Genomic DNA, 25776 nt, shown 5'->3' on the forward strand with positions numbered 1-25776 from the left:
GTGCGGGAGCAGCTTTGGCGGAGAGAGAACTGATTGGGTCCGCTTGGCACTAAATGACCTCACCTGTCAACTTTCAACCTTTTCTTTAACCACCTCTATTCACCGCTTAAGAACATAATGGATACTGAAGTTGATGTTGCACCTGAAGTATTATTTCGCCCTGCAAAGCGACGCAAGTTCATCCCACGACGCATAAATGATACAGACTCCAGCGCCGCAAGCGAAGCCGCCACTCCCAGCAGAAATGACAACCAAACTCCTGAAGTCCTATCCACAGGGGACGAAGACCAGAGTGAACAGCCTACAAATGTGGTTCGTCTACGGCGCCCGCAGCAATCTCGAAAAGGGGGCATAGGGTTCTCAACCACTTCGCGATCAAAGGACGGCAATCGAAAGACGGCGTCGGCATCTGCGGACGAAATGGAGATGGACAGAATTCAGGCAATGGGTGATCGGTTCACGACATATACAGGGCAGTCAGAGGATGTGGATAAGCACATGTATGAGGCCTTATTTTGCGCGATGCTGCCCGTTCAATACCCGACTAACAAGATAAGGATGGCCTTTATAGATTCCGAGATGGCTAAGCGATCTCAACGCAGCCCACTACCAGACAATGCCGAAGCCCATAACTTGGCTAAGTCACAAAATACTAGCGAAGAGTTGAAACAAGAACAGCAGCGCGCGCCCGCCTCGCTAGGCAAGTTGCATGAAATCGACCTTGGCCAGGAGACGACGATGCAGAATATTGCGCGCACCGAAGCTGCCCGGAGACGAATGGCTGGTGACGAAGACTTTCCAAATCCCGGCGAGGTTCAACCCCACGCAGGCCGTTCTGGCCCCGATAAACCATGGCGCAACCGCAAGCGACGTACCAGCGCTGACATCGAACGCGACCGCCTTGTGGACGAGGTCATGCGTGAAAGCAGACGTAAGATCGTGGAAACTCCTTATATTCTCTGGAGACCAACGCTAACTGTCGCAGTGGATATCTATGACGAACCGGAGGAAGAAGGGCTACCGGATGATCAAGCGGCGGATGACCGAATTGCCGAGAAGTTCCGTCAAGACTTCATGGATGCTATTCAATCCCGGCGACGGCTTCGAACAACCCGCCCCACAGCGGAAAAGACAGAAGCACCTAAGGGACCGAAGCTGGGTGGAAGCCGCAGCGCGCGAGCTGCAATGCGAGAGATGCAGAGCAAGACCGGACAGAAATGATCCGTAAATTGATGTCATGTTCGGCCTACAGAGTTTGAGACATCTCACACAATTAGATTGTCTTTGGATGGATCGCACAGGGCAGAGAGTTCCCGAGGTCTATGTACTTAATAATATTGCTCGGTGGTACCCTACGGCACAGGGCTCTTATTTGGAACTAATATATTGCCTGATCCACATCTGCCGCGGTGTGTACAGAGGACTGAGTATTTTTGGACGATCTGCAGTGATCTCACACGCCACATACCAGTCCCAGCATGGGATACGAGTGATCCAATCGGATGTCCTTGTTGATTGTACAGTATGAACACACAACCTCAGGTAGAGCCATTGCTGTTGAAAGGACAATTGAGTTAATATATCGTAAGCCGGCCAGCCCCGGCTTACTATATAGCGGCAGGGCTGAAAAACTAGGAATAAATGCTACAAATTTCTATACTATGGCGTTTAGGGAATAGAAGGATGGGGATTTTGCTTCTAGCTTCGAAATAGTGCGATATAAGCGATATTATTCATATGAAATTCTCGTTAATTGCTATAATTATGAAGATTAGCATCCACAATGACAGCGCCACCACATCAGTTTAAGTATGAGGCTGGCGCTTGGCCCATGTCTCAGATTAATGACGAGCGGAGATAGGGTACCGGAATCCCGTAAAAAAAAATTCTCTCAGGTACGAAGTACAGAGTGCAGCAGGTATGTACGCACATTTAGAGACGAGACTTCTGTGGAACCAGAAGGGTTTTCATTATGGATTCTACATTCGTGTACCATTCTGGACCTGAAATCCAGATGCAAGATCCACAGTGTCTAGAACCGAGTCGATGCAGGGGATCGACACGTAAGTGTGGCGAGGCCTGGTCTGTTTTTATTTTGGATCCTTCTGATGTATAGGGCACACAAACGTGTAATGAAGAATGCAACCGTGGATGGGACCGTTTCAAAAGGGGAGGCACCTTGCGTGGAGCTTGGTGTGGCGCTGGGCTTGAGCCCAACTTAGACTCTTTTAACTCTTTGGTAATGGGAGTCTAACCATGGTTGGAAAAATTATCCACTTATCTATTAGCTTTAGCTTCATTTTATCACACGAGGTCATCACACTACCTAATTATAATAACGGTGTCAGGCTAACGAATGGTCAAAATGCTAAAATGTAGAATCTCAAATCCATCTTGCAGAAGTGATTCGATCGAGAAAATGAACGGCGTTTAAAAAAGAACGAATCAAAAGGAAGAAGAGGAGCGGAGTCTAGACTCTGAAACGGGCTAGAGCCAATCAAGGTCAGGGGGTTGATCCCAGCACCTCCTTGTACCTGCTCCAGGAGAACTTCGAGTCCTTCCCCCATTCCAGAGAGGGGTTCTGTTCACTCACTTCCTGAATCTCTCATTCTTCAGGTTCTTCAGGTAACCACGCCAATCTTTAATCGTCACTCTCTTGCCCCCTATATTTCGACTCGCGCGTCTCGTCAGGTTGATCCTACGATATCTTGCGCCTTAATTGATCGTCATTCTCTAATTATCCACCTGCGATCGCTCCCTTGATGACTTCGTTTTAACACGATCTTTCGCGATATACTATCTGGTTCTGGGACCATGAGATCTCTCCTTTGGGCCCTGTTGGGCCTCAGCGTTGTACCTCACGCGCTGGCTTCCGACACCCTCAGCACCAAGGACTTTGACCTGTGCATGACTGACTCGAGCATCGACATCACCGACCTGGACATCACCTACACTCGCTCAACGAGAGAACTTGTCTTCAACCTGGCTGGTACCAGTTCGAAGGAACAAAAAGTCAAAGCGACACTGACCGTGACGGCCTATGGCAGTCAAATCTACAGCGACTCTTTTGAACCTTGTGGCTCCAAAGTCCACGTGGCCGAGCTCTGCCCAGGTGAGTATCGCTAAACTTCCCTAAATAGATGACTGGTGGACCGGAGAATCTAACGCGTGTGCTAGTGGCATCTGGCGACTTCTCGGCTGAAGGTACTATCACCGTCCCCGAAGACTACGCAAGCGAAATCCCCTCCCTCGCGTTCAGCATCCCCGATCTTGACGGCCAGGCCAAACTCGTCTTGACATCGCTCGACGGAGCCGAAAATCTCGCGTGCGTGCAGTCTGATTTAACAAATGGAAAAACAACAAGCCTCAAGGCCGTTTCGTGGGCATCGGCGGGTATTGCAGCAGGCGCGCTAGCTTTCAGTGGTGTCTCTGCGCTGAGTGCGGTTGGCGCCCATCCAGGTGCCTCATCTTCCAGCCCGGGATTCGGAGACGTGATGGGTTGGTTCAATTGCATGGCCACCAACGGCATGCTGAGTGTCAGTTATCCCACCGTCTACACGAGCTTTACCAAGAACTTTGCCTGGAGTACTGGCCTTGTCTCGTGGGATGGTTTGCAGAATTCGATTGACAGCTTCCGAAAAGCTACAGGCGGCAACCTCACCGACAACAGCTTGTCTTACCTGGGGAGCATCGACGGAACCTCGAACACCTCAACAACGAAGCGCAGCCTGGACATGATGCGCCGCTCGGTGAAGCTGGTAGCTCGATCAGACTCCAACAGCACCACCTCCGACGACATGGACAAGATCAAAGCCCTTGCCGAGGATCTGATGATCCCTTCCGCGAACGTTTTCATGACGGTGCTTTTGATCTTTGCAATTGTGATTGGTGTTGTTATTGTTGGAATTCTGCTCTTCAAGGTCATCTTGGAGCTGTGGGCCCTTTACGGCAATTTTCCCCAGAAGCTCACCAATTTCCGAAAGGACTATTGGGGAATCATGGCCCGGACCATCACCAACATGATTCTTATTCTATACAGTATTTGGGTTATGTATTGTGTCTACCAGCTCAAGAATGGTGACTCATGGGCAGCCAAATTGCTGGCTGCTGTGACTTTGGTCGTTTTCACCGGTATTTTGGCCTTTTTTGCCGTTCGCATTTTCGTGATGGCCCGCAAGTACAAGCAGACGGAAGGAGATACCTCGGGTCTCTATGACGACAGAGACACTTGGCGTAAGTACAGTCTCTTCTACGACAACCTCAAGAAAGACTGCTGGTGGCTCTTTGTGCCGGTCATTGTCTACGCTTTGGTTAAGGGTTGCATTATTGCCGGTGCACAGGGCCATGGAATGTTCCAAAGTGTCGGTCAATTGGTTTGTGAGGTCCTGTTGTTGGGCCTTGTGGTATGGAACCGTCCCTACGCCCGGAAATCAACCATGGGAATCAACATTACCATCCAAATTGTACGTGTCTTGTCAGTTGCTTGCGTGTTGGTCTTCGTCGATGAGCTGGGACTCTCTCAGACCACCAAGACTGTGACTGGAATCGTTCTTATCGTTATCCAGTCACTGCTGACTGGCCTTCTCGCCATTCTTATTGTCGTCAATGCGATCATCGGTATGTTCCGTGAGAACATCCACGAGAAGCGGAGAAAGGAGGCCGAGAAGGCCAACCGTGACCTCGATGACCTGACCCCCTTGGATGCCCGCGACTCGCTTCTGATTGATCACCCCCCACGAAAAGACTACTCCGAAGTCAGCAAGTTCAACTTCAACCGTCCGTATGAGTCTTACCGTGACTACCCGTCACGACCTGACTCCGCTGGCAGCAAGGAGCGATTGGTGTATGCCGATTACGGTGTTGCACACAACCGTAGTTCCAGCCAAGAATCCCGACATGGTCGCCGAAGCCCATCTCTTGAGGGCCGTCATCCGACCACTGCCGGTTATGGCATGGCATTGTAGGCCTGCGCTCCGAAGTCATGATTCAGAAGCCTTTCTTTTCTCTCTCTCTCTCTCTCTCCTTCGACCCTTATAACGCCTGACGGGCCTTTTGTTTCTCCCAGACGGTTTTTTGACATTTTTTTCTCGCTTAGCGTGTTCGAATGGGGGATGATTATTCTCGCCCTTGGATGTTTGTGGCATACCACTTCTCCGTCTACATATCCACGTCCTTCTCTTGTCCCTTATACTCCACATTGGACTTTCACCTTCCTTATATCCAGCATGTCTTTCCTTCCATTTCCCAATCTTCTTGTCCTTACTACAGCCTGGTGAAAAATTTGCGATTATTTCTTGTATATTTTCATAGATATTGCTTTCAAGACTTTCAGATTATCCAGCGCCTGATTCAACTCGTAGGTCAACCGCTACCTAGATTGTGTATCCGGCGGGGGATCAAATAGAAAGATTAGCTTACGAGGCCAGGTGAATAACAGCCATTTCGCTGATATAGTTATAATAAGGGTTTAGCCTAATCTTACGAAAAATATCCGTGTCCAGGTGGTTCCTGCATATAGGAGATAGTCTAGCTTCACTGATGACTTGACCAACTGCCATGCATAGTGATGCACCCCGCCTAAAGACGCAGCTACTATCTCGCAAGCTTGACAGTAAGCTCGAGTTCTGTTTCTCGCCCAAGGGCAGACCTTGGCACTTGCGACGGCCTTTTGAATGGATTTACAGTCCAAAAATACAGTCTTCAGTTACCAAGTCCTCATTCCGTGGCCGACTTCTTCTTACCATGGGATTTTTAGGAATTTTTTTGTATTCAAGTGCTCGCAGACATGAACAAGATTGAGAACACCACCATGTCTTAATGAAGAATCGATCATTTTGAAGAAAGAACATAGAAGAAAAGAAGAAAGAAAAAGAAAGAACCTCCACAAAGCCACATCCCATATACTCCGCCATAAGAGAGACGGAGCAGAAAAGAGCCATCGATTCCGAATAGGTAGTTGGTAGAGATTCACGAGATGGTAGAGAAGAGGAACAACAGAGAATAGAAGAGACCGGTCATCCACCACCATTAAAAGTTGTATTAACGGGAATAGGGGTGGAAGCCGCGATGTCCTTGGCCTCCTCGGCCACCGCCGCGGTAGTTTGCACCGGGCTTGCCGGCGTTTCGCGGTCCTGTGGGAGCATTGGCTGGAGCAGCGCTCTGGATCTGAGAAGCTCCTGCATCTAGAGTCCGTTAGTACAAAAAGAAAGGAGAAAAAAGTTCGGTGATGCATACCTTGCCCACCGGGATTGTTGGGTTGGGGCACTTCGTCGTACATGCCCTCCCACGAGGTTGGGCCACCCTGCTGGTAGGGGGAGAAAGCGCGGCCCTCCATATGGCGGCGAACCTGCTGTTGCTCGTACTTCTGCTGCTCAAAGGCGATCTGCTCCTGGGCGTTGTAACCGGGGCCACCAGGCTGGCGGTTGTATGCTGCATTGGGGCCGGGGCTGGCGCTTCCGTTACCACTAGCGGGTGCGGCTGCTTGTCCTTGGCCCTGGTTTTGCATCTGTTGCATCATGGCGGGGTTCATCATGTTGGGCATAGGGGACTGGGAGGATCCAGGGCTCTGAGGGTTGGGGTTGGGGCTCATGCTGCCCTGTGGCTGCTGGGGGTTGCCACCCATACCCTTCATCTGTTGCATCTGCTGCATCTGCTGGAGCATGGCCGGGTTCATACCACCCATACCCATGCCACCGGCCATTCCCTGGGGCTGGCCCTGGCCTGCCATAGCCATCTGTTGCTGCATCATGGCGAAGTATTGCTGCATGCGTTGCCAGTACTGTGCCATCATCTGCGGGGTCATTCCACCGGCCATGCCTTGCTGGCCACCCTGCTGGGGGGCACTTTCGCCTCCCTGGTTCATGTCTCGATAACCTCCTCCATCTCGGCCACCTCGACGACCTCCTCGGTCCTCGTCACGCAGATTGCCGCGGGGCTGGGCTTTCTTCACTTCGATGGGCTTGCCCAAGATTTCAAGGGGTCGGGAGAGGGCATTGTCTACAGCGGTCTCGCTGTCAAAGGTGACGAAGCCGAAGCCACGGGGACGGCCAGTATCCTTGTCAATCATCAGGGTCGCATCCACGACACGGCCAAATTGCATAAAGAATTGCTTGAAGTCCTGATCTGTCGCCTCTTGACTGACACCACCGACGAAGATCTTGCTGGTCTTTTCTTGCTCATCACGTGGGATGGCGCGCTTGGGGTCAATCTAGAAAATCTTGTAAGCGACTGATTTATGTATATGTTCCTGTCAGAATATCTTACAATCTTGCCATCCAGGTAATGCTCCTTCACCATGACAGTGTTCACAGTCTTAGGGTCACGGAAAGTCAGGAAGCCGAAGCCACGAGAGCGGCCTGTGGCGCTGTCCCGCATTACAGTGCACTCTTGGACCTCTCCAAACTGCGAAAAATAATCCCGAAGAGATTCTGTGGAAAGTTAGACATGATTATTTCATGTATTTTTTGTTGATGAACAAGATACATACGATCTGTAGTCTCCCAGTTCAAACCACCGATAAACATTTTCCTAGCCATCATGAATTAGTATCAACCGAAGTAATTAATCAGGTCAGTGGTATCAAGGCCACATATGAACACTCTGCACAAGTCAAAGCAAAGAATATTGGATATGGGCTCTGGCTAAAGAGCTGGGGGCGCCTCAGCTGCTATTCAAGAATACAGCTAAATGCGGAACTGGCTGGACCCATGGGTTTGAGTGGTTGTTGATGTGTTGGTATACGATGACCGCAGACACGCATAACCCATGTTTCCACCTGGTTTACACGAGCCTGGATATCGACCTCAAAAATTCCCTCCTCTTTCTGTTTTTGGGCTTCACGTTTTGGAGCGCAAAATAGAAGACTCGAAGGGCGAGAAATTCAGGCGAAATAAGTGAATTGTCACTGTCTCTCCTTTCTCCCTGGGAGAAGGTCTGTCTGTCTAACAGTCCCAAGCTAGCTCAGGGTTGATAAACTTCCATCAGACAGCGTTGCTACTTCTTGCTCTGCTCTATCAACGTATATCGACAAGAAGCTATATAGTATCCGCTGTACTATATATAGTCGCTGGCAATAAAGCTTGGTGGAGACCGATTTTTGTCAAAGTCTTGCAGATGCGCCCAGATTTCCTCAATTCAAGGGATCCCGGATCTGTTTCTTCCTCTTTCTGAGTTTACTTCTGTCTGATCCCTCGAGTTCACAAGGATGACGCGGAAAAGGCCGCAGAGACGAGAGCGGCAAAATATGGAGTTCTTCGCGAGATATTCATCTTCGCATGCTGAATCATGGGTTGTTTCCTTGTCCCGTGATGGTGATTGTACTCTCCACTCCTTTCTCGCAGGGCTTGCATCCAAGCCCAATAAGATCACACCCCAGGTCTCCAGAACCGCATTTGCGTGAATAGCAACAGGCGCCAACCAGGCACCTGAAAGTTATAGCCAGATACCCCAAAGCCAAGAAACTCGATATGGAATGAAATGAAAACAGGGGTAATATCCACTTACCCATCTTCCTTGATTCCCGTTCCGTGAGACTCATTCTCTGCGGGGGCGGGGGCTGAGGGGGTGGCGTAAGCGCTCTCAGAGCCATTCTGGTGGTAACCACCGCCATAGCTCTGCTGTGGTTGAGACTGTGTCGCGTATGTGTCTACTGGCGAAGGGTCATAGCTCTGTGGGGTTGACTCCATGGCAGGCTGTGCAGGGACTGCTGGTGTTGGTTCTGCGGGCTTGGGTGCCTCTACTGCAGAAGTCGTGCGGTTTGTCGATTCATCGGCGTCGTAGCTGAGAATCAAAAGACCGTCAGTTCCGTCTCAAAAAAAAAAATAAGGTTCGAAGAGCAGACTCCATACAGATCAGCGAAGAGATCATCTTCCAGTCCCTCTGGGTCGGCCATGGCGCAGAGAGGTCACGGGTATCAAATGAATTGCAGAGGTGGCAATGGGGAAAGCAATGGTACAATATCCAATCGCAGGATTAGAAGAAGAAGAAGCTCCACTGAAAAATGGTGACGAAGTGGTGGAGAAAAGAGAAATACTGAAGAAAGTTGAACCTTGGAAGGGAGGAAAGCGGAGGACGTGGCTTACATACGCACGGCCCGTTATGAAACTAAACGTCTCACTTAAACCTACGAGGCAAGACCTACACACCTCAGATCTTGGGTTTTCCTCCCTTCCTTTATTGGTATCATTGTATCAGATACATCCTTCCTTATCGGGCCCTTGAATGAAGCGCAATGCCTTACTGATTTGGTATAACGCTGTGGGAGGAGACAACAACGCTATCACTGGGCCGCCCCGCATTCAACTCTCCGCTACAGAGCGCGCGCACTGTTCATCACCTTTGTGGAAGCCATGACAAACAAGAAGGGGCAGCAGGTAAGTCTCCCAAACTCTAAAATCACGCGATAATATCAATGGGTGAAATACTTATAATCTTTGCGATAGGAAATGGTCCAGGTCGGTGCGTAGTTCCCCGCCGCAGCTTTCTTCAGGGTCCATAGCTAACATAGCTTCCCCGATGGTTAACAGACAACTCCGAGTATGTCCAAACCCCCCTTACTTCCTTTACTATCGCGAACATTTACTGACGGCCATTGAAGACGTGCAGATTCCCCTTTCTGGCCTGGCCGAACCGCATCCCTGAATCAGTCGTCCCCGAAGATCTATGGTCAGAACACTGTGGTTGGCGCTTCCTACTCCCACGCCAATATCTTACAGTCAGCCTCCCCATTTAATTCCTCGGAAGTCCCAATGGATCGGCACTGGAGTTATGCTGACATATCATGGATAGAGGCACATCATCCCACTCTCGCCCCAGGACGCCCCCCAAACCCTCCGCCACCAATGCGCCCTCGAATTTGGCTCACCGACCTGGAAACGTCGCCTCCTCTCCAAAAGAACCATATGCCATCATGACTGACGGAGTAGACGAATGGAGTCGAGATCCAACTGAAGAAGGTGACGATGACGATGATGATGATGAAATTGTATATGATGACGATGAAGATGAATTTGGGCTTCCTAGTCTTGCGAGTATGAGAAGGAAGAAGACGCCTTACATGAAAACCAAGAAATTTGATTCCGGGGGAGTTATGGGAGGCAAACCTGGCTCCCTTGGCTTCGGACTTTCCGCCAACAATCGTCAACGAGCAAACAGCTCGGACATCGCTGAAGAACGCGGCACTCCCATGTATCCAACGGCGCGCAAGGGCGATGAGAAAATCCTTCGCCCACAGTACAAGGATATTTTGCAAGGTTTGAAAAATTGTCCCCGATCATGAGCAAAGTATACTAACTTGAGAGCCAGATCCTGCAAATGCTTTGAATCTCATCAGTCATACCGCACCGCCCGCCAATGCCTCTCCCAAAGAGAGGGAGATTCATTCAAGCCGTATCTCCCGAATCAATAAGTTCAAACGCATCCTTCAAGCTAGCACCGTTTCTCTTACTGAACTCCGAGATTTGGCATGGTCTGGAGTGCCCGAAGAGGTTCGGCCGATGACGTGGCAACTTGTGCTTGGTTATCTACCCCCAAATAGTGAACGACGTATCTCGACCCTGGAGAGAAAACGCAAAGAATACCTGGATGGGGTTCGACAGGCCTTTGAACGGGGCAGTGGCGCCACCTCCAATCCCCCCGCCTCAAGCACCGGACGAGGTAGGGGACTGGATGAGGCGGTCTGGCACCAGATCAGTATCGATGTCCCGCGTACGAGTCCTCACATTCCACTCTATGGGTACGAAGCGACACAGAGATCCTTGGAACGTATCCTATATGTCTGGGCGATTCGACACCCGGCCAGTGGTTATGTACAGGGCATCAACGACTTGGTGACACCTTTTTTCCAGGTCTTCCTAGGAGTATACATTACGGATCTTAACGTCGAAGAGGGCATGGATCCTGGCCAATTACCCCGGAGTGTGCTAGATGCTGTGGAGGCCGATACGTTCTGGTGTCTGACAAAACTTCTGGACGGGATTCAAGATAACTATATCTATGCTCAGCCAGGTATCCACAGACAAGTTCGAGCGCTGCGGGACCTGACAAAGCGGATAGATTCGGCCCTTGCCAAACATCTTGAGCAAGAGGGTGTGGAATTTATGCAATTTAGTTTCCGATGGATGAACTGTTTGCTCATGCGGGAAATGAGCATCAAGAACACGATACGCATGTGGGATACGTATATGGTACGTCGCTTGAGTATTCGTTATCTCTTCACGATTCTGACGAACATTTTAGGCCGAGGAGCAGGGCTTCTCACGATTTCATCTTTATGTCTGTGCCGCATTCTTAGTCAAATGGACGGACCAATTGGTGAAGATGGACTTTCAGGTATGTTTTGTAGTTTTACAATTGATGGGATTAGGGATGACTCTAATTATCTTATAGGAGGTTATGATGTTCCTTCAAGCTCTGCCCACAAAAGGCTGGACTGAGAAAGATATCGAGCTTTTATTGAGCGAGGCATTCATCTGGCAGAGCCTTTTCCAGGATTCTGCCGCTCATCTTCGGCCTTCTGGTGATGCGCCTTCTGAAAATGGTATCTTTTATTGATAGTAATCATAATTCATCATTCTATTCGGGACTGCCCCAAGGGAGACTTAGTCCTGATTAGTTGAAGTGGATTCCCTTCTGGTTGAAGGCCCACAGCATTTTCAAAAATTCGTTCTCATCACACATTCTTGCGCGCTTGTCCGCCAGACCAGTGTCATCCTCCAGAACCTGGCGCACCTTCTCGCGCACCAACTCCGAAACCTTTCCTCGCTTCTTCCGCGAGGCCTTGCTCTTGAGTGCTTGTTGGAGACGAGCGTTAGTTTCCTCTTTGAAGAAATCCGGCACATCGTCGTCATCGTCCATTTCCATGACCTCCTCCGCTTCCTCCACATCTGCCCCCTCTTCTTCACCCATATCCATTGTATCGCCGTCGGCATCCTCGGCGGGACCATCCTCCACCGGGATATCATTCTGAGCACACCAGGTCCGGTAGTTCGCTTCCAGCATGTTTACGATGCTAGTAGTTCCCAGGAAACTGGCGCGCAATGTCTTGTTCTTTCGGACGAATGCAATGCGCAACATTCCATCCCACTCCTCATAGTTGACCTGTGGCCGCGGAACCTTGGGGACCATACGAATGACGCTGGACTCGACCAGTGGCGGGGGTTTGAAGTTGTTCTTTCCAACCTTCATAATGTGATCGATCTTGGCCCACATTTGTGCGTTTACGGAAAGTCGACTGTAGAGCTTGTCGCCAGGCTTGGCGAACAGACGCAGAGCGAATTCACGCTGGAACCTAAACTCAGGAAGAGTACATTAGCATATAGTAATGAAAGAACAGTCTGATTGGCAAAGAATGATTGCCACAGCAATAAAACATACATGAGAATGCAAACACGAGGAGCCGGCAGTGTAGCCAAAAGCTTGAATGTAAGAGGGGAAGAAATCTTTACAAACAGTCAGCCATGTGCCATAAATACTTGGGTGCGAAAGTGTATATACCTGGTAGGGTGTGTTGCTGATGCAGACATCAAAGTATGGAAGCTCGGTCTTCATGACATCTCCAAGAATCACATCCAGACGCTTCTGCGCCGGAGTGCCCTGAAAACGCTTGGTAACTTCGGCCGCCATGCGAGGATCTAATTCCACTGCAATAACCTTCTTGGCATGGTCTAAAATCTTCGTGGTCAAGTTTCCAGTACCGGGACCGATTTCAAGAACAACATCGCTCTGCTTGAGCTCGGCTTTGAGGACGATCCTAGAGAGGAAGACATTCGGTCAGCGCAGATTAATACGACTTCATATCGATTTCACTTACTGCTCAGCAATACCCGGGTTTTTCAACACGTGCTGACCGATATCTGTGTTCATCTTGAAGATACTGTGGGCCGCCGAGGTCTTTGCAGCTGCGTCGCTTTGCGCATTGTTGCGCTTCTTTGGTTTGATAGCCTTCGGCATTTTGTGATAATGGCAGATCTATGCTGCCTGTGAATTGTTTCTGGTTTGGATTGTATTCAAATCTCCAAACGCGAGACTTAGTACTTTTGGGGGAACTCAACAAGGTGGGCAACTTTTTTCTTTGCGATAAGATTATCGGGATCGGATCTACTTTTCTACGGAACCCGCTCTACTGCTCTTTAGTCTCAAACACACCTCAAGCTTGCTGTGTCCATTATGGCGTCCGGACGCAAAGATTTTCTTAGCCAGCAGGCACCGGAGAACTATGTCGCCGGTCTGGGTCGTGGTGCGACAGGTTTCACCACGCGCTCTGACTTAGGACCTGCGCGCGAAGGCCCGACACCCGAACAGATCCAGGCTGCTCTGACGAAACGAGCTCAGCTTTTAGGAGCTGCTGCACCCACTGCATATGGCAATCAATCACGCGAAAAGGGAGGAAAGGATGACAAAGAAGAGGAGGAAGATGAACGTTTCCAGGATCCCGAAAACGATACCGGTCTGTTTGCCTACGGACAATTTGACCAGGAAGACGACGAGGCAGATCGCATCTATCAAGAAGTAGATGAGAAAATGGACAGACGTCGGAGAATTCGAAGGTTAGTTGCATTCCCCATGCCCTTTTTACAAGAAACATCTTGTTCATCGGGCCAAGCCCCGGTTGTTTGGATAGATTACCGACTTGAATCGTTCGCCACCTACAGGGAAGCTCGAGAGCAACAAGAACGCGAAGACTACGAACGAAAGAACCCTAAAATTCAGCAACAGTTTGCCGACCTGAAGCGATCGCTTGCTGCAGTTTCCGAAGAGGACTGGTCCAATCTGCCCGAGGTTGGTGATCTGACGGGCAAGAACCGACGAGCCAAACAGAACCTACGACAGCGGTTCTACGCCGTTCCTGATAGTGTCATCGCAGGCGCTCGGGACTCAGCGCAATTCGATACGACGATTGCCGAAGACGGCGCGCAACCCGGCACTGAGGACAGCGGGGACGGGACTATGACGAATTTCGCAGACATCGGCGCTGCGCGTGATAAGGTCTTGAAAGTGAGACTGGATCAGGCTGCACTTGGATCTACCGCCGAAAGTTCTGGAAGTGCGACCAGTATCGACCCCAAGGGCTATCTTACCAGCCTGACTCAGTCAGAAATGAAATCTGGAGAGCTTGAGGTTGGCGATATCAAGCGAGTGCGTGTACTACTGGAATCTGTCACCAAGACGAATCCCAAGCATGCCCCTGGATGGATTGCGCTTGCGCGTCTCGAGGAGCTTGCAGGCCGGATTGTTGCGGCCAGGAATATTATCGCAAAGGGTTGTGAGCTTTGTCCGAAGAGCGAAGACGCTTGGCTGGAAAACATTCGAATCAATGAAGGACACAATGCCAAGGTCATTGCAGCAAACGCCATTAAGAACAACGACCATTCTACTAAGTTGTGGACTGAGGCCATGAAACTTGAAACAGATACCCGGGCCAAGAAGAATGTGCTGAGACAAGCTATTCTTCACATTCCCCAGTCAGTTCAGATCTGGAAAGAGGCTGTCAACCTGGAGGAAGATCCTGCGGATGCACGGCTTCTTTTAGCCAAGGCCGTGGAAATGATTCCGCTGTCAGTGGAGTTATGGCTGGCTCTTGCTCGACTCGAGACGCCAGAAAATGCGCAGAAGGTTTTGAATGCGGCTCGTAAGGCTGTTCCCACAAGTCACGAGATTTGGATTGCAGCAGCTCGTCTTCAAGAACAAATGGGCACTTTCGAGAAGGTCAATGTTATGAAGCGTGCCATTCAATCTCTTGCTCGCGAGAACGCAATGTTGAAGCGAGAGGAATGGATCGCAGAGGCTGAGCGCTGTGAAGAAGAAGGTGCCATCCTTACCTGTGGCGCCATTATCCTCGAGACTCTTGGATGGGGTCTGGACGAAGATGATGACCGAAAGGACATCTGGATGGACGATGCGAAGTCTAGCATTGCGCGCGGCAAGTATGAAACAGCGCGGGCTATTTACGCATATGCATTGCGAGTGTTTATCAACCGCCGATCAATTTGGATTGCGGCGGCTGATCTGGAACGCAATCACGGTGATAAAGAGGCTCTCTGGCAGGTCCTCGAGAAAGCTGTCGAGGCGTGCCCCCAGAGCGAAGAACTCTGGTTGCAGCTTGCTAAAGAAAAGTGGCAGTCTGGAGAGATCGATGATGCGCGCCGAGTACTCGGCCGTGCCTTCAACCAGAATCCCAACAATGAAGACATTTGGCTTGCGGCTGTCAAGCTCGAAGCAGATGCCAAGCAAACCGACCAAGCAAGAGAATTACTGGCCACTGCTCGCCGCGAGGCCGGCACAGATCGCGTGTGGATCAAGAGTGTTGCTTTCGAGCGGCAATTAGGCAACATCGACGATGCCCTGGATCTCGTCAACCAAGGCTTGCAGCTCTACCCCAAGGCCGATAAGCTCTGGATGATGAAAGGCCAGATCTACGAGGTTCAAAACAAGTTCCCACAAGCCCGAGAAGCATATGGTACAGGTACCCGTGCTTGCTCTAAGTCTGTGGCGCTGTGGCTTCTAGCCTCGCGACTAGAGGAAAAGGCCGGCGCCGTTGTCCGTGCTCGATCTGTTCTGGATCGCGCTCGCTTAGCCGTGCCCAAGAGTGCCGAACTCTGGACAGAAAGTGTTCGCGTGGAACGACGTGCAAACAATATTGGTCAGGCCAAGGTTCTCATGGCGAAGGCGCTGCAAGAGGTCCCGGCTTCTGGCCTGCTCTGGAGCGAGAGTATCTGGCATCTTGAGCCCCGTGCTCAACGCAAGGCTCGCAGTTTGGAGGCTATTAAGAAGGTGGATAATGACCCGATCTTGTTTATCACTGTGGCACGCATTTTCTGGGGTGAGCGACGACTGGAGAAGGCGATGACCTGGTTCGAAAAGGCCATTGTCTCTGATAGTGACTATGGTGATGGTTGGGCTTGGTACTACAAGTTCTTGATGCAGCACGGTACAGAGGTTAGTTCAAGGCTGGCATTATCCTATGATTTATCATTAACTAATCTATCCTCATTACAGGAAAAACGATCCGACGTCGTTTCCAAATGTGTCTCGACCGAACCCAAACACGGCGAGGTGTGGCAGTCGATTTCCAAAGACCCAGCTAATGCGCACACGCCAACGGACGAGATATTAAAAATCGTTGCTAATACGATCAATTGAACCTGCGTTTATGATGTACCACCATGCGGCGTTTCTGGAACACACCTAGGGAGAAATGCATATTTCAATCGTGAATCAAATTCATATTTGGGTATAGAACAAGCTTGACTTCCCCCACAGTAGAGGCCATCGCCATCATGTCTGCTTTTTATACTATAATGAAATAATCCCCTCCTGCCCGATTGCGTCCACCTTACTCGTAGAAAAGGCTACTATACATCGCAAGTTCGGCACCGCCCGCAGGGGGTGAAGAACGAAAAGAAACGCAAAAGAACGAAATAGTCGAGGCTGGCGTCACGACAAATCTTCAAATAACTCCGGAACCATATGCAAATAAAAAGGGGAGCCACACGGTGGCTCACGGTAATTCCCAGACGCCATGATCCTCCCACCACCCAAGACCGAGAATCGACAAGAAAAGAAGGAAAGCAGCATGGTATCAAACCTAGAAGGATAAGAACTAACGTAGGTGGGTCGGGGGTATCATCTTCATGCAGCCATAGACAAGCACTCGTCGAGTAAAGAGCCTAATTGGCCTCTATCCGCGGCAGTGCCTCCTTCCCAGTCCGATAGCGCATCGTCATCATCAATGTCCATTTCATCCTCATCGGCAGTCTTCACCTCAATGACCTGACCCACCCCATTCTCCACTCGATCTTGCTTCTCAGTCTCAAGCTCATCTTCAAAGTACCCACCCTTGATCTGGTCAATGATCAGCGGCATATGACCAAGAACCCCACTGCTGAGCTCAAGTGTAAGTCGCAGATCTCTAACTCCAAGAGGTCGGCGAAGGGCAGCTTCTCGAGCCTCAACTGGAAGCAATCCGGTAGCAGTATCCTTGGCTATTTCGCCGCGGGTGAAAGCCAGCTCTTCCCATTCCAGTTGTTGCCGGTACTTGCGCATCATCATGCCATTACTTGTACCAGACGGACCGTTCGACCGCGTGCGTGCGAAGACGGAAGATAGGACTTCTTTCACAAATGTTTCTGTTGCAATTGCCATGAACTCGGCACATGGAAGGCCGGCGCCGCCGGGAAGGGACTCTTCGTAGCACATGGGGACCATGCGGGCATAGATAGATTCCGCGTCGGGGAACTCGCCAGTCTCGGCGGCAAGTGGTTGCGCATATCGTTTTCGGATTTCTAATTCCCAATCTGCAAAGGTTGAACATACCGGTTAGATCACCCTGATTATAGTAGGAAAGTGGGCAATGCGACAACGCATATTGATCTGGAGCTGTGAGTGGAATGGCCTCTTACTGGTCTTATTTAATCCACCGGCACTTGCTGGGACCTGACTTGGGAGCTTGATTTGTTTCGCAAGGTGGTATTCCTCTAGTTCACTGGGTTTCACTTCGTTGGGGTCGCGCTGAAATTTGGCCCATTAGTATCATCCTCGGCATAGAACTATCCATCTCCCGAGGAGTCATTTTTTGTAACATACCTCTGGAATTGCCTTGATACGTCGTCGGTCTCTTGGTGGCAGCTGCATCACCTCCGTCTTGAGTCTCTGCTCCGCAGCATCGCCCGAGATCGGCTTCGACACCATTGACGGCTTATCATTGGCCGAAACCCAGTTCGCGACGCCATGATCGGGGAGGTCTCGCGTGAGATTTCCGAGAATCGCGCAGACGAAATTATTATGTAGATGTTCGATTTTCGAATCGGCGCAAAGGATATAGTCGACTCGCGACGCGTATTCACTTTGGTTGTAGTGACCTAGAAGGCAGGAGCCAAGGAGGTTAACACAGGCGGCTCAATTCAGGGCCAGGGAGTTAGAGATTTATCTCCAATAGAACATGTATGCACCGGAGCTAGAGAATCGTATGCGCAGGGATTGTCATACCTAGTAAGAACAGGGCGGTGGATTCCTTGTACTCGGCCCACTGGTCCCCGATGGCGGCTTTTAGATCCGTGTAGGCATGCTCCAGGTCGAGGCGCGGAACGGAGTTTAGGGCCCTAGAGGATTTCACTGTTGCTGCAGCATTTGGTGTCGCACTCTTTGCTGGATTTGACGCCGAGTCAGACCGACTCAGAGCGGCCGGGTCGATCTGCATGGCTGGAGGACTCGCAGGAGTGCGACGAGGCGAGGCCGAAGGGCGGCAAGTAGGGAGAGGGACTACGCATTCATCAGACTCGGGCTGAGAATGAGAAGAGAAGGAAGTTGATGATGAGTTGGGATGGAGATGATGGATGATGAGGATGGAAGGGTTGAAGGTGTAGGTTTCCGCCTTGTCTCTCCCCGCCAGAATCGGATACCACCTTCAGTCCCGAAACCAGCGATGATTTTATACTAGATCAAAGAATCAAAGAACCGTCATTCACGAGACAATGCCTTCATTCAATAATATACTGCTGGATTTTTTACACTAGCTGTACTACATCTTCACTTAAGACTCCGAATAACTGCCCGATATCCGCGATGATCTCCATGATCTCCTTCGACAACTGGCCAGTCACCAAGACTTGAGGTTCTAGTCAGCAATGGAGCTTATCTCAATAAATTAAACTTGGATCAGATACTTACTGTATGCATACAGCAGAGCACAATCTTCGTCTGTGGTCAGTTGAGAAACCTCATGATCTTGGCGGTAGCGATAGATGCGAGCCAGCAGTCGGTCGCGTGCATGGTCGATACTAGGTAGAACATCGCTCAACGGGTATTCGAGCTTCATGGAAGACGCCATCACTAGGACAGATTCAAATGTTAGCCCCAAGACACAAAGGTTGGCTTTCAAAAACAGAAAACATGAAACAAGCCTTACCTGTTAGGAGGTGACTGATGCGAGCAGAGAGCTGCTGCCGCTCAACAGCTGTATACTGAAGAAGGCAGATCTCCCCCGCCGTGGCAGTGTCACTCTTCATCAGCTCCAGGTTCATGGCATGGAATGCATTCACCATGTTGCGAGTGCGCCGAATAATACTGGCATACGGGACATCATCAAATGCACACCTCAGCTCATACTCGGAGCGTGCGGCAGCCAGAAGGGATTCAAGCCGAGTGAGATATCGCTCAAGCTCAAGTCTCTCCCGTGCAGTCATATACACCATGGACCGGCCATTCCTGGCCATGGCCGACAGCGGGTCACGCTTCCACACAAGACCCAGCCTCAACCAGAGAATACTAAGGCCATCCTTCAACCGGGTTCTCGCACGGATGGGCCAAATAAAGCGGGTAATGATGATACCCCAAATGCAGCCAGACAACACTGCCACGACTCGGTGAAGGGCAATCTCAGGAATGATTGGGTTCTGGCCTCCTTCGTCGTCGCGGCCATCCGCATCCTTCTGTGAAAGCGAGTATGCATAAAGTACAGACAGGTTATAGGTCAACATTATAAACCGTCCCATGGGCCCATTGCCTCGAACGATGGTGATCCAGGCTGTCCAGGTGGCCATTAACCACCCGAGAAATGCAAGGCCAAAGACATTGCCACCGGTGGAATACCAGGCCAGCATGGCACACAAGGCTCCAAGACAAGTACCGAGAAAACGAGCATAGCCTGTCGTATTGGAAGCACCAATTGTCATGGAACAAACCAGCATGTACGACAGCAAACCCCATTCTCCTCTCCAGTGCTGGTAGAATGGCCGAGCAGAAGGAAGAAAGGCAGGCAAAGCGTAAAGAGCAGCACCTGCACCAACCTTGATCGCATATTTGGTGTCATCCCTTCGGAAGATTCCGAGTGACTTCCAAAGCCGGTAGCCCATTCTCTCCTTCACAGTGCTTTCTCTGCTTGGTCGTATACGAGCCCTCAATGCGGCCGTTAATCTATCCTCTGAGCCCATACTGCGTGAGAGCTGCAGGTGTCGGTAACTCTCTGCACCACTAGATAGTTCTGGAAAGATGCGTTAGTGTTCAAATTCACAGAGGCAGAAGATGAAGTACTCAAATACACACCTGAATCCGCGCTTTTGTTGTCTGTACGCCAGAACTTCATCCAAGACCAAGATCTACCATTGGGTCTTTCTTCGGTTTCTAACTGCAGCTCGTCTAGGATAGCTAACAGCTCGTGGAGCTGCTCTCCAAACTCCAGAAGCGAGAAACTAAAATGACCGCAGCTAGCTGATACTTCTTCCAAGTCCGCCTCGGCTTCGGGGCTCCTCATCTTCATCGCTTCTGTTTGTTCGTAGAGCGACTTGAGTGTCTTTCGTCGTGACTCCCGGTAGAGATCAAGAGCACGATCTAGACTGGTATGAAGCCGATTATCCACCGAGACCTTGTAGTTTGGAGCTGGGCCAAATGGGATCTCGTTGAAGATTTCTTTCATGGTGAACGTCAATGACCGCTGTTTCAAATGGTTAGCGATAATCAGGTCGTGTTTCCTAGTTCGTAAAGGCTTACCATAGAAGGGCCAAGGTGGGATATAAAGATAGTAAACACGTCCGCAGGAAGAAGAGATGCATCCTTGTCTTGCTGTGCTGCAGCGTTATAGCTTCCACCTGGCGATAATTCCGCCTCGGGACGTTCATCTATCGGTTCCAGGAAAGAGCCATCGGGAAAAGACCATGAGCGCTCAAGAGATGCAACATAGTCGGCATAAGGAGTAGGGAGTCCGCTTGAGCCAGATTCCCGAGAAATTGTTTCCCGAATCAGACTAAACTGGAGCTCTGCGGCACTGCGCAATCCTCCCATGTTATGGGTGATGTCCTGCACCCAGCGAACAAGCTTCTTCTCAAGTCGATATTCCTTTTCGGTGCCTCCGAAGAAATGCTCTAGTTTGGCTTCTCGGATTAATTTATCCAGTTGGGAGTAGGCCTTGCGATGCTTTGCTTCCGCATCAACGAATTCTGCCACTGTCAATTCTTCTTCGGATCCGCTTAAGAAAGCATCTGTCATGATAGCTAGCATGGTCGCCAGGGTGTCCGTGGCTATGACCAGATTGGATCGAAGCTTCTTTCGTGCTGAGATGGGGACTATCAAAAAAGATACCGCCATAGCCACGACAACACCCATGATGACCATCTTCAGAACCTGTGAGATCTTCTCCAGGGAGAGGTCACCACTCTGCACGGCGCCTTCTTTGGTCAAAACAGTGATGGTTGACAGTGCCGTAAGCGAGCAGGCGACATTTACCAATGGATCACCGAGTCGCTGTTTAGTCCACCCGACAAACCCGAGTCCTCCACCGACGAAAACAACCAGGACCAAGGCATGGCCAAGCACCGGTAAATCCAGTGTATCCTGAAAGAGGTTTTCAAGCAGCATACTCGTGATTGAAATGAAGGCGGAGTAACAAAACGCAAGCAGTGCGCAGATTAAGGCCCGGTACATGCTTCCTATGGTTCTCGCCGGGTGGAAATATACTGTCACAGTAGCCACCATATGCTTTCCATCCTGATGGCCAAGGTACGTAGAAATGATCGGAATGAAAGTCGCCATCGAGCCGATCAAATATGCCAGACCGCATTTTAGTATGCCAATGCCTTGCTCGGAGATAATGAACTCATAAAGTCCCGCCCACAGCTCTCGTGCCCGCGCGGAGATCCGTGTAGCGAATCCATCATGATGTGTCTCAATTTCGCCAGAGAGTAATCCGCGCAGCTCCTCATGATTATTTTCGTCGGGCACTGTTGGTCTCTCGGTGGGATTGCGCAGGTTCACGAGGCCTTTGAGGCGCTGACCGGTTCTTGGGAGGACAAAGGTTGCCTGGCGCAGCTACACAAGCTGTCAGCTGCGGTTCTGGTTCGATTTGTGGGAATTCTGCCTGTGGACAAGGTACCTTGGGCCGCAAGAAGCGGCGGGAGCTACTGGGAGCTCCAGATGGTGACATATTAAGCTTCGCCTTGCGCTCCGACTCGGCGCGACTTACTTCACGGTGAAGATCCCCATGGAATCAATAAATGCCGCTGTCGCTTCTTTAAATCGACGAAGTTGTACAGGTTTTTTTGTGGGGGAAAAGCTGAGTTGGCAGACGCACGGATTTGTTTGGTTAATCAATGCGGGTTACGGCCACGTCCTTCTTGCTGGGCCAACGCACCTCTACAAAACTCCGCAAAAAGAATGAGAAGTGGGTATTCCCTAGTAATGCAAGGTTTGGCCTAGTATAAGTGTACGTCTGGGTTTATGGCCCTTCAATAACTCTCCCCCAAGTTCACTTGGGACTTGGCGATGGCTTAGTTCCAGTTCAAAGACGTTAAGATCATATCATCCAGGGCCTTGCATCTCCAGCATACATAAGGCAGTTTCTCATGTCTAAACCGCCGTCTCTCAATATTTCGGTAGCCCGTTGCACTTCCCTTTTGATTCGCTCTTCAGATCCCTCAAGAGGCTACAAGAGGTTACCTGATGCTTGGAAAAAGTCTTCAACTTAGGAATTTGAAGGTGGGGATGACACGACAGATATCATTCTTGGCTACCTACCGGTGTGGATAGAATGCATGGGTACTCGTGATGCTAGTAGCCTTGAAATATGGCTATGAATACCTGCACACTCTATAGACTCCTAAATATTTGACAAGGAACACATGAATTTCACTCAATTCGTCTATAGCAAACGCTCAACATCCTGCTATTCATTTCAGTCCCTCAACTTTCCAGACCTTCACCGCGGCATCAGCACCAGCCGAGGCGATCTTCGAGCTTCCCTCGACCCAGGTCACGCCGTTGACACCCTCCTTATGAGCGTTCTTCAGCTCAATCCAGTCACCCTGGTTGGCCAAGCTCCACACAAAGATATTGGTGTCCAACGAGCCACTGACCAGATGCGATCCAGCCTGGTTCCAGGCAAGTGATGTGATCCGAGCGGTGTGTGCGGTCCACCGGTCAGTGACTAGGCTGCCATCTGCAACCTTGTAGACCAGAACGCGGCCTCGCAGGTCTCCCACTGCGAGAAGCGAGGCATCAGGGGAGAATGCAAGAATGGAGATTTGGTTGCGGGAGGCCTTGATATCAGTCTGGCCTGAGAGGCTAGAATTCGAGACCTTGCAGATCTCGACAGATCCATCTTCGCCTCCAACGGCAGCAACAGCTCCATGAGCGGCCACGGTAGTGACAGGAAACTTAGGTTTGTATTCGCCGGACTTCTTGCCATCTTGGAAGATCTCAACAGCCTCTGCGGTACCAACCAAGACAGTGGAATCGCCAGCGGCGACACCCTTCGGCTGTCCAGTCAGCTTGGAGGCGCTACCAGTGTAGGTCTTCGCGGCAACATCGATGGAGCGAATGGTGTCGTCCCAGCCGACACTGTAGATTCGCCCAGAGCCCTCTGGTGTGGGAGTGAGACCAGCAACGTAGCCGGGGTGGCTTTCACCCTCAATCTCTGCCGCTGTGCCCGAAGACACGTCCCAGCTGCAGACCCGTCCATCGAAGCTGCCGGTCCACAGAGTCTCCTTGTTATCCAAGGTCGTCTGGTTCAGGGATGTGATACTCTTCTGGTGGCCTGAGATCACCTGTCGGAGCTCAGGAGTTCCCTCGACCAAGTAATTCAAGTCTCCACTGAGAGACAAACTGATAAGCAGGTTGTCGCTTCGTCCAGGAGGCCAGACAACGCCAACTTGCTGGTCACGAACAGCCATTGCGCCCTCCTCTCCAAGAGTCCAGCTCTGGGTAGACTTGCCCGCTTCCACATCCCAGATCTTGACCGTCCGATCAGCACTGGCAGTGACGAACTTCCGGGAATCCTTGCTCCAAGAGAGACCAAAAATACTACCCTTGTGCTCTCCCTCGCCAATCTGGCCCTTGGTCTCCCCAGTCTTGCCATCGTACAGCCAGATCTTGCGGTCTCCGCCCACAGTGGCCAAGTTCGAGCCATCAGGGCTGAAGCCGACCCCATAGATGTAATTGGAGTGCTTATCTCCAACTCCCATATTAAACTTGAAGGGCGCTCCATGATAGAAGACCAGCTTTTTGTCATCACCTGCAGCCGCTGCACGCAGAGGCCTCTGCTGCCTGATTGAGACGGAGTTGATCTGTTGCGTGTGACCATAGATTTCTCCGACGGTATTTCCACTATCCCAGGTAATAAAGTGGCCGTATCGCTGCTTGCCGTCACCTACGGCGGCGATCCGCTGCGAATCACCATCCCAGGCCAGATCGTTGATTCGACCACTGACGATGTTGTACTCGCCCTTAGTGATACCGTCTCCAACGCAATCCCATACTCTCACTGTGCCGGAGGCATCACCACTTGCAACATAGAATCCAGAGGGAGAGAACCGAGCGACGGTGGTCTGGGCCTTGTGTTCTGTGTATTGACGGGCTACTGCGGGGTCGTCGATCGATCGCAGAAAGATGGATTTATTGGACTGCAATCGTTTCGGTCAGGTGCTATACAAGGAAGGAGGGATTTTGAGTGTAGGACCGTACAGCATAGGCTAGTCGCTCACCCTTGGGGTCTGAGGAGAGCTGGGTGGGTTGCCCACGAGTGGTGGAGGGGCTAGGAGCCCAGATGGACTCTTTAAAAGTGTCAGTTGCATAAATGGAGTAATTTCAAACAAAGAGAGCTAACCGTTTGTAATTGACATTGAGGGTATACCGGAATGTATGGGGGAGGGGAAGTGTTTCAGGAAAGTTGGAGGGGAGATTGTTTATGGACTGACGTACTCGGCCCAGCTTTGGCGGGGGCTTAACTCTATTCAGCAACATCCACATTGCCGCATTGCAGGCTACTTACCCCAAAAGTATGTCAATTTGATGATCAAGTTCGGAAATGAAAAATCCTTTGTAGTCAAGAAATTGATTTCGATCGCGCTAGAACTAATAATACATGAGAATGTGGCTCCTTGCCAGGCCTCGTTGATCTGTACAGTGGTATAATGCCATGATTGGTCTCAGATATGAATCTCCCCCAAAATGAACATATCCTAGTAAAAAGAGCTCATCTTTGATCTGGCCTCTGATGCCAGGATTTCAGGGTGTCGGTGGACAGAGGGCAAAAGACCAAGTCCCATAGCCCTCCGAATGGCCTTTGCGATCTTCCGCTGGTTGACAGGGCGCAAACCAGTCTGGTTTCGGTGCTTGATACGACCCAGAGGCGACACGTATTCGGACATGATGGCGAAGTTCTATTAAGGTAAAGGACGTCAGTAACCAAGCAAGCAAGCAAAGCACAGCAGTGCTGGCTATTGAGATCAAGTATACGTACCTTGTGCAGGTCCAATGGATTCAGGTTCAAGGCGTCAAAGGCATCGAATGAAGGAGCCTTGCGCTTAGACCATTTCTTCATCTCTGCCGGGCTAAGATCATGAGGAGCATAGATATCACCGGCCTTCCACTCGCGAGACTGGAATTTCTCCATAGCCTTGCTCTCGCCCTGGGACTTTTGGTCTTCGAGGAAACGCTTGCGGTAGTTGGGGTGCATGCGTTGGTTTGAGTTTGATTCTGGCATCAACTGGTTAGCAAAAGACTTGAAACAATTGCAAGCCTCAAAAACCGGAGGAGCCGCATACTGAATGTTGACGGGGATCGCTGGGAAGTGAAGGCGCTCATGGCGGCGGTCGAACTCCAGCGACATGCTGAAGGCACTGTAGTAGTAGCGCTGCGAAGCGATGAGAATAGATTCAACGACATGGCGAAAAGATCTCGATTAAGGTGGTATTGGGATCGTGAAGTCAGGTCGGGAAAGAAGAGATCAACGCGGAGCGTTTTTTCGCAAGTAGCGCCAAGACCGCCTTCCCGCCTAAGACCAGCTTTCTCCGC

General features: G+C 50.6%; 10 protein-coding genes across 10 annotated transcripts; 4 read left to right on the plus strand and 6 right to left on the minus strand.

The window, feature by feature from the left end:
• Nucleotides 1–117: 117 nt before the first annotated feature.
• Nucleotides 118–1221, plus strand: N7503_001583 (telomere length and silencing 1 family protein; the record flags this gene model as incomplete). Its single annotated transcript, XM_057061130.1, has 3 exons — nucleotides 118–500; nucleotides 558–931; nucleotides 986–1221. The coding sequence occupies 3 exons, from the start codon at nucleotides 118–120 to the stop codon at nucleotides 1219–1221; spliced, it is 993 nt and encodes a 330-aa protein (XP_056925092.1).
• A 1213-nt stretch (nucleotides 1222–2434) lies between these two features.
• N7503_001584 (transient receptor potential ion channel family protein) lies at nucleotides 2435–4964 on the plus strand (the record flags this gene model as incomplete). Its single annotated transcript, XM_057061131.1, has 2 exons — nucleotides 2435–3112; nucleotides 3178–4964. The coding sequence occupies exons 1-2, from the start codon at nucleotides 2815–2817 to the stop codon at nucleotides 4962–4964; spliced, it is 2085 nt and encodes a 694-aa protein (XP_056925093.1). The 5' UTR covers nucleotides 2435–2814.
• A 1075-nt stretch (nucleotides 4965–6039) lies between these two features.
• Nucleotides 6040–8890, minus strand: N7503_001585 (RNA-binding protein; the record flags this gene model as incomplete). The annotated part of the gene is made up of 6 exons (XM_057061132.1): nucleotides 6040–6182; nucleotides 6235–7207; nucleotides 7264–7427; nucleotides 7487–7527; nucleotides 8503–8778; nucleotides 8847–8890. 6 exons carry the CDS (start codon nucleotides 8888–8890, stop codon nucleotides 6040–6042), a joined length of 1641 nt encoding a protein of 546 aa, XP_056925094.1.
• Nucleotides 8891–9347: 457 nt separating this feature from the next.
• On the plus strand, nucleotides 9348–11550 carry N7503_001586 (GTPase-activating protein GYP1; the record flags this gene model as incomplete). The annotated part of the gene is made up of 8 exons (XM_057061133.1): nucleotides 9348–9371; nucleotides 9441–9456; nucleotides 9525–9534; nucleotides 9596–9712; nucleotides 9787–10250; nucleotides 10303–11183; nucleotides 11236–11328; nucleotides 11386–11550. The coding sequence occupies 8 exons, from the start codon at nucleotides 9348–9350 to the stop codon at nucleotides 11548–11550; spliced, it is 1770 nt and encodes a 589-aa protein (XP_056925095.1).
• Nucleotides 11551–11607: 57 nt separating this feature from the next.
• Nucleotides 11608–13005, minus strand: N7503_001587 (dimethyladenosine transferase; the record flags this gene model as incomplete). The annotated part of the gene is made up of 4 exons (XM_057061134.1): nucleotides 12809–13005; nucleotides 12493–12748; nucleotides 12373–12437; nucleotides 11608–12286 (listed from the first exon to the last, which is right to left on the minus strand). Exons 1-4 carry the CDS (start codon nucleotides 12946–12948, stop codon nucleotides 11608–11610), a joined length of 1140 nt encoding a protein of 379 aa, XP_056925096.1. The 5' UTR covers nucleotides 12949–13005.
• Nucleotides 13006–13164: 159 nt separating this feature from the next.
• Nucleotides 13165–16137, plus strand: N7503_001588 (U4/U6-U5 snRNP complex subunit PRP6; the record flags this gene model as incomplete). The annotated part of the gene is made up of 2 exons (XM_057061135.1): nucleotides 13165–15933; nucleotides 15994–16137. 2 exons carry the CDS (start codon nucleotides 13165–13167, stop codon nucleotides 16135–16137), a joined length of 2913 nt encoding a protein of 970 aa, XP_056925097.1.
• Nucleotides 16138–16626: 489 nt separating this feature from the next.
• N7503_001589 (TADA1 family protein) lies at nucleotides 16627–18193 on the minus strand (the record flags this gene model as incomplete). The annotated part of the gene is made up of 4 exons (XM_057061136.1): nucleotides 16627–17291; nucleotides 17397–17505; nucleotides 17581–17855; nucleotides 17983–18193. The coding sequence occupies 4 exons, from the start codon at nucleotides 18191–18193 to the stop codon at nucleotides 16627–16629; spliced, it is 1260 nt and encodes a 419-aa protein (XP_056925098.1).
• A 307-nt stretch (nucleotides 18194–18500) lies between these two features.
• On the minus strand, nucleotides 18501–21910 carry N7503_001590 (FUSC family protein; the record flags this gene model as incomplete). Its single annotated transcript, XM_057061137.1, has 6 exons — nucleotides 18501–18601; nucleotides 18664–18825; nucleotides 18902–19975; nucleotides 20038–20425; nucleotides 20482–21795; nucleotides 21860–21910. The coding sequence occupies 6 exons, from the start codon at nucleotides 21908–21910 to the stop codon at nucleotides 18501–18503; spliced, it is 3090 nt and encodes a 1029-aa protein (XP_056925099.1).
• A 742-nt stretch (nucleotides 21911–22652) lies between these two features.
• On the minus strand, nucleotides 22653–24602 carry N7503_001591 (WD40 repeat domain-containing protein; the record flags this gene model as incomplete). The annotated part of the gene is made up of 3 exons (XM_057061138.1): nucleotides 22653–24383; nucleotides 24445–24533; nucleotides 24587–24602. 3 exons carry the CDS (start codon nucleotides 24600–24602, stop codon nucleotides 22653–22655), a joined length of 1836 nt encoding a protein of 611 aa, XP_056925100.1.
• A 339-nt stretch (nucleotides 24603–24941) lies between these two features.
• On the minus strand, nucleotides 24942–25647 carry N7503_001592 (mitochondrial 37S ribosomal protein bS18m; the record flags this gene model as incomplete). The annotated part of the gene is made up of 3 exons (XM_057061139.1): nucleotides 24942–25142; nucleotides 25223–25458; nucleotides 25527–25647. The coding sequence occupies 3 exons, from the start codon at nucleotides 25645–25647 to the stop codon at nucleotides 24942–24944; spliced, it is 558 nt and encodes a 185-aa protein (XP_056925101.1).
• Nucleotides 25648–25776: the final 129 nt, after the last annotated feature.

Source organism: Penicillium pulvis (genome assembly GCF_028828015.1).
Source record: "Penicillium pulvis strain IBT 33274 chromosome Unknown contig_12_segment0_segment0, whole genome shotgun sequence".
Classification (NCBI taxonomy): domain Eukaryota; kingdom Fungi; phylum Ascomycota; class Eurotiomycetes; order Eurotiales; family Aspergillaceae; genus Penicillium; species Penicillium pulvis.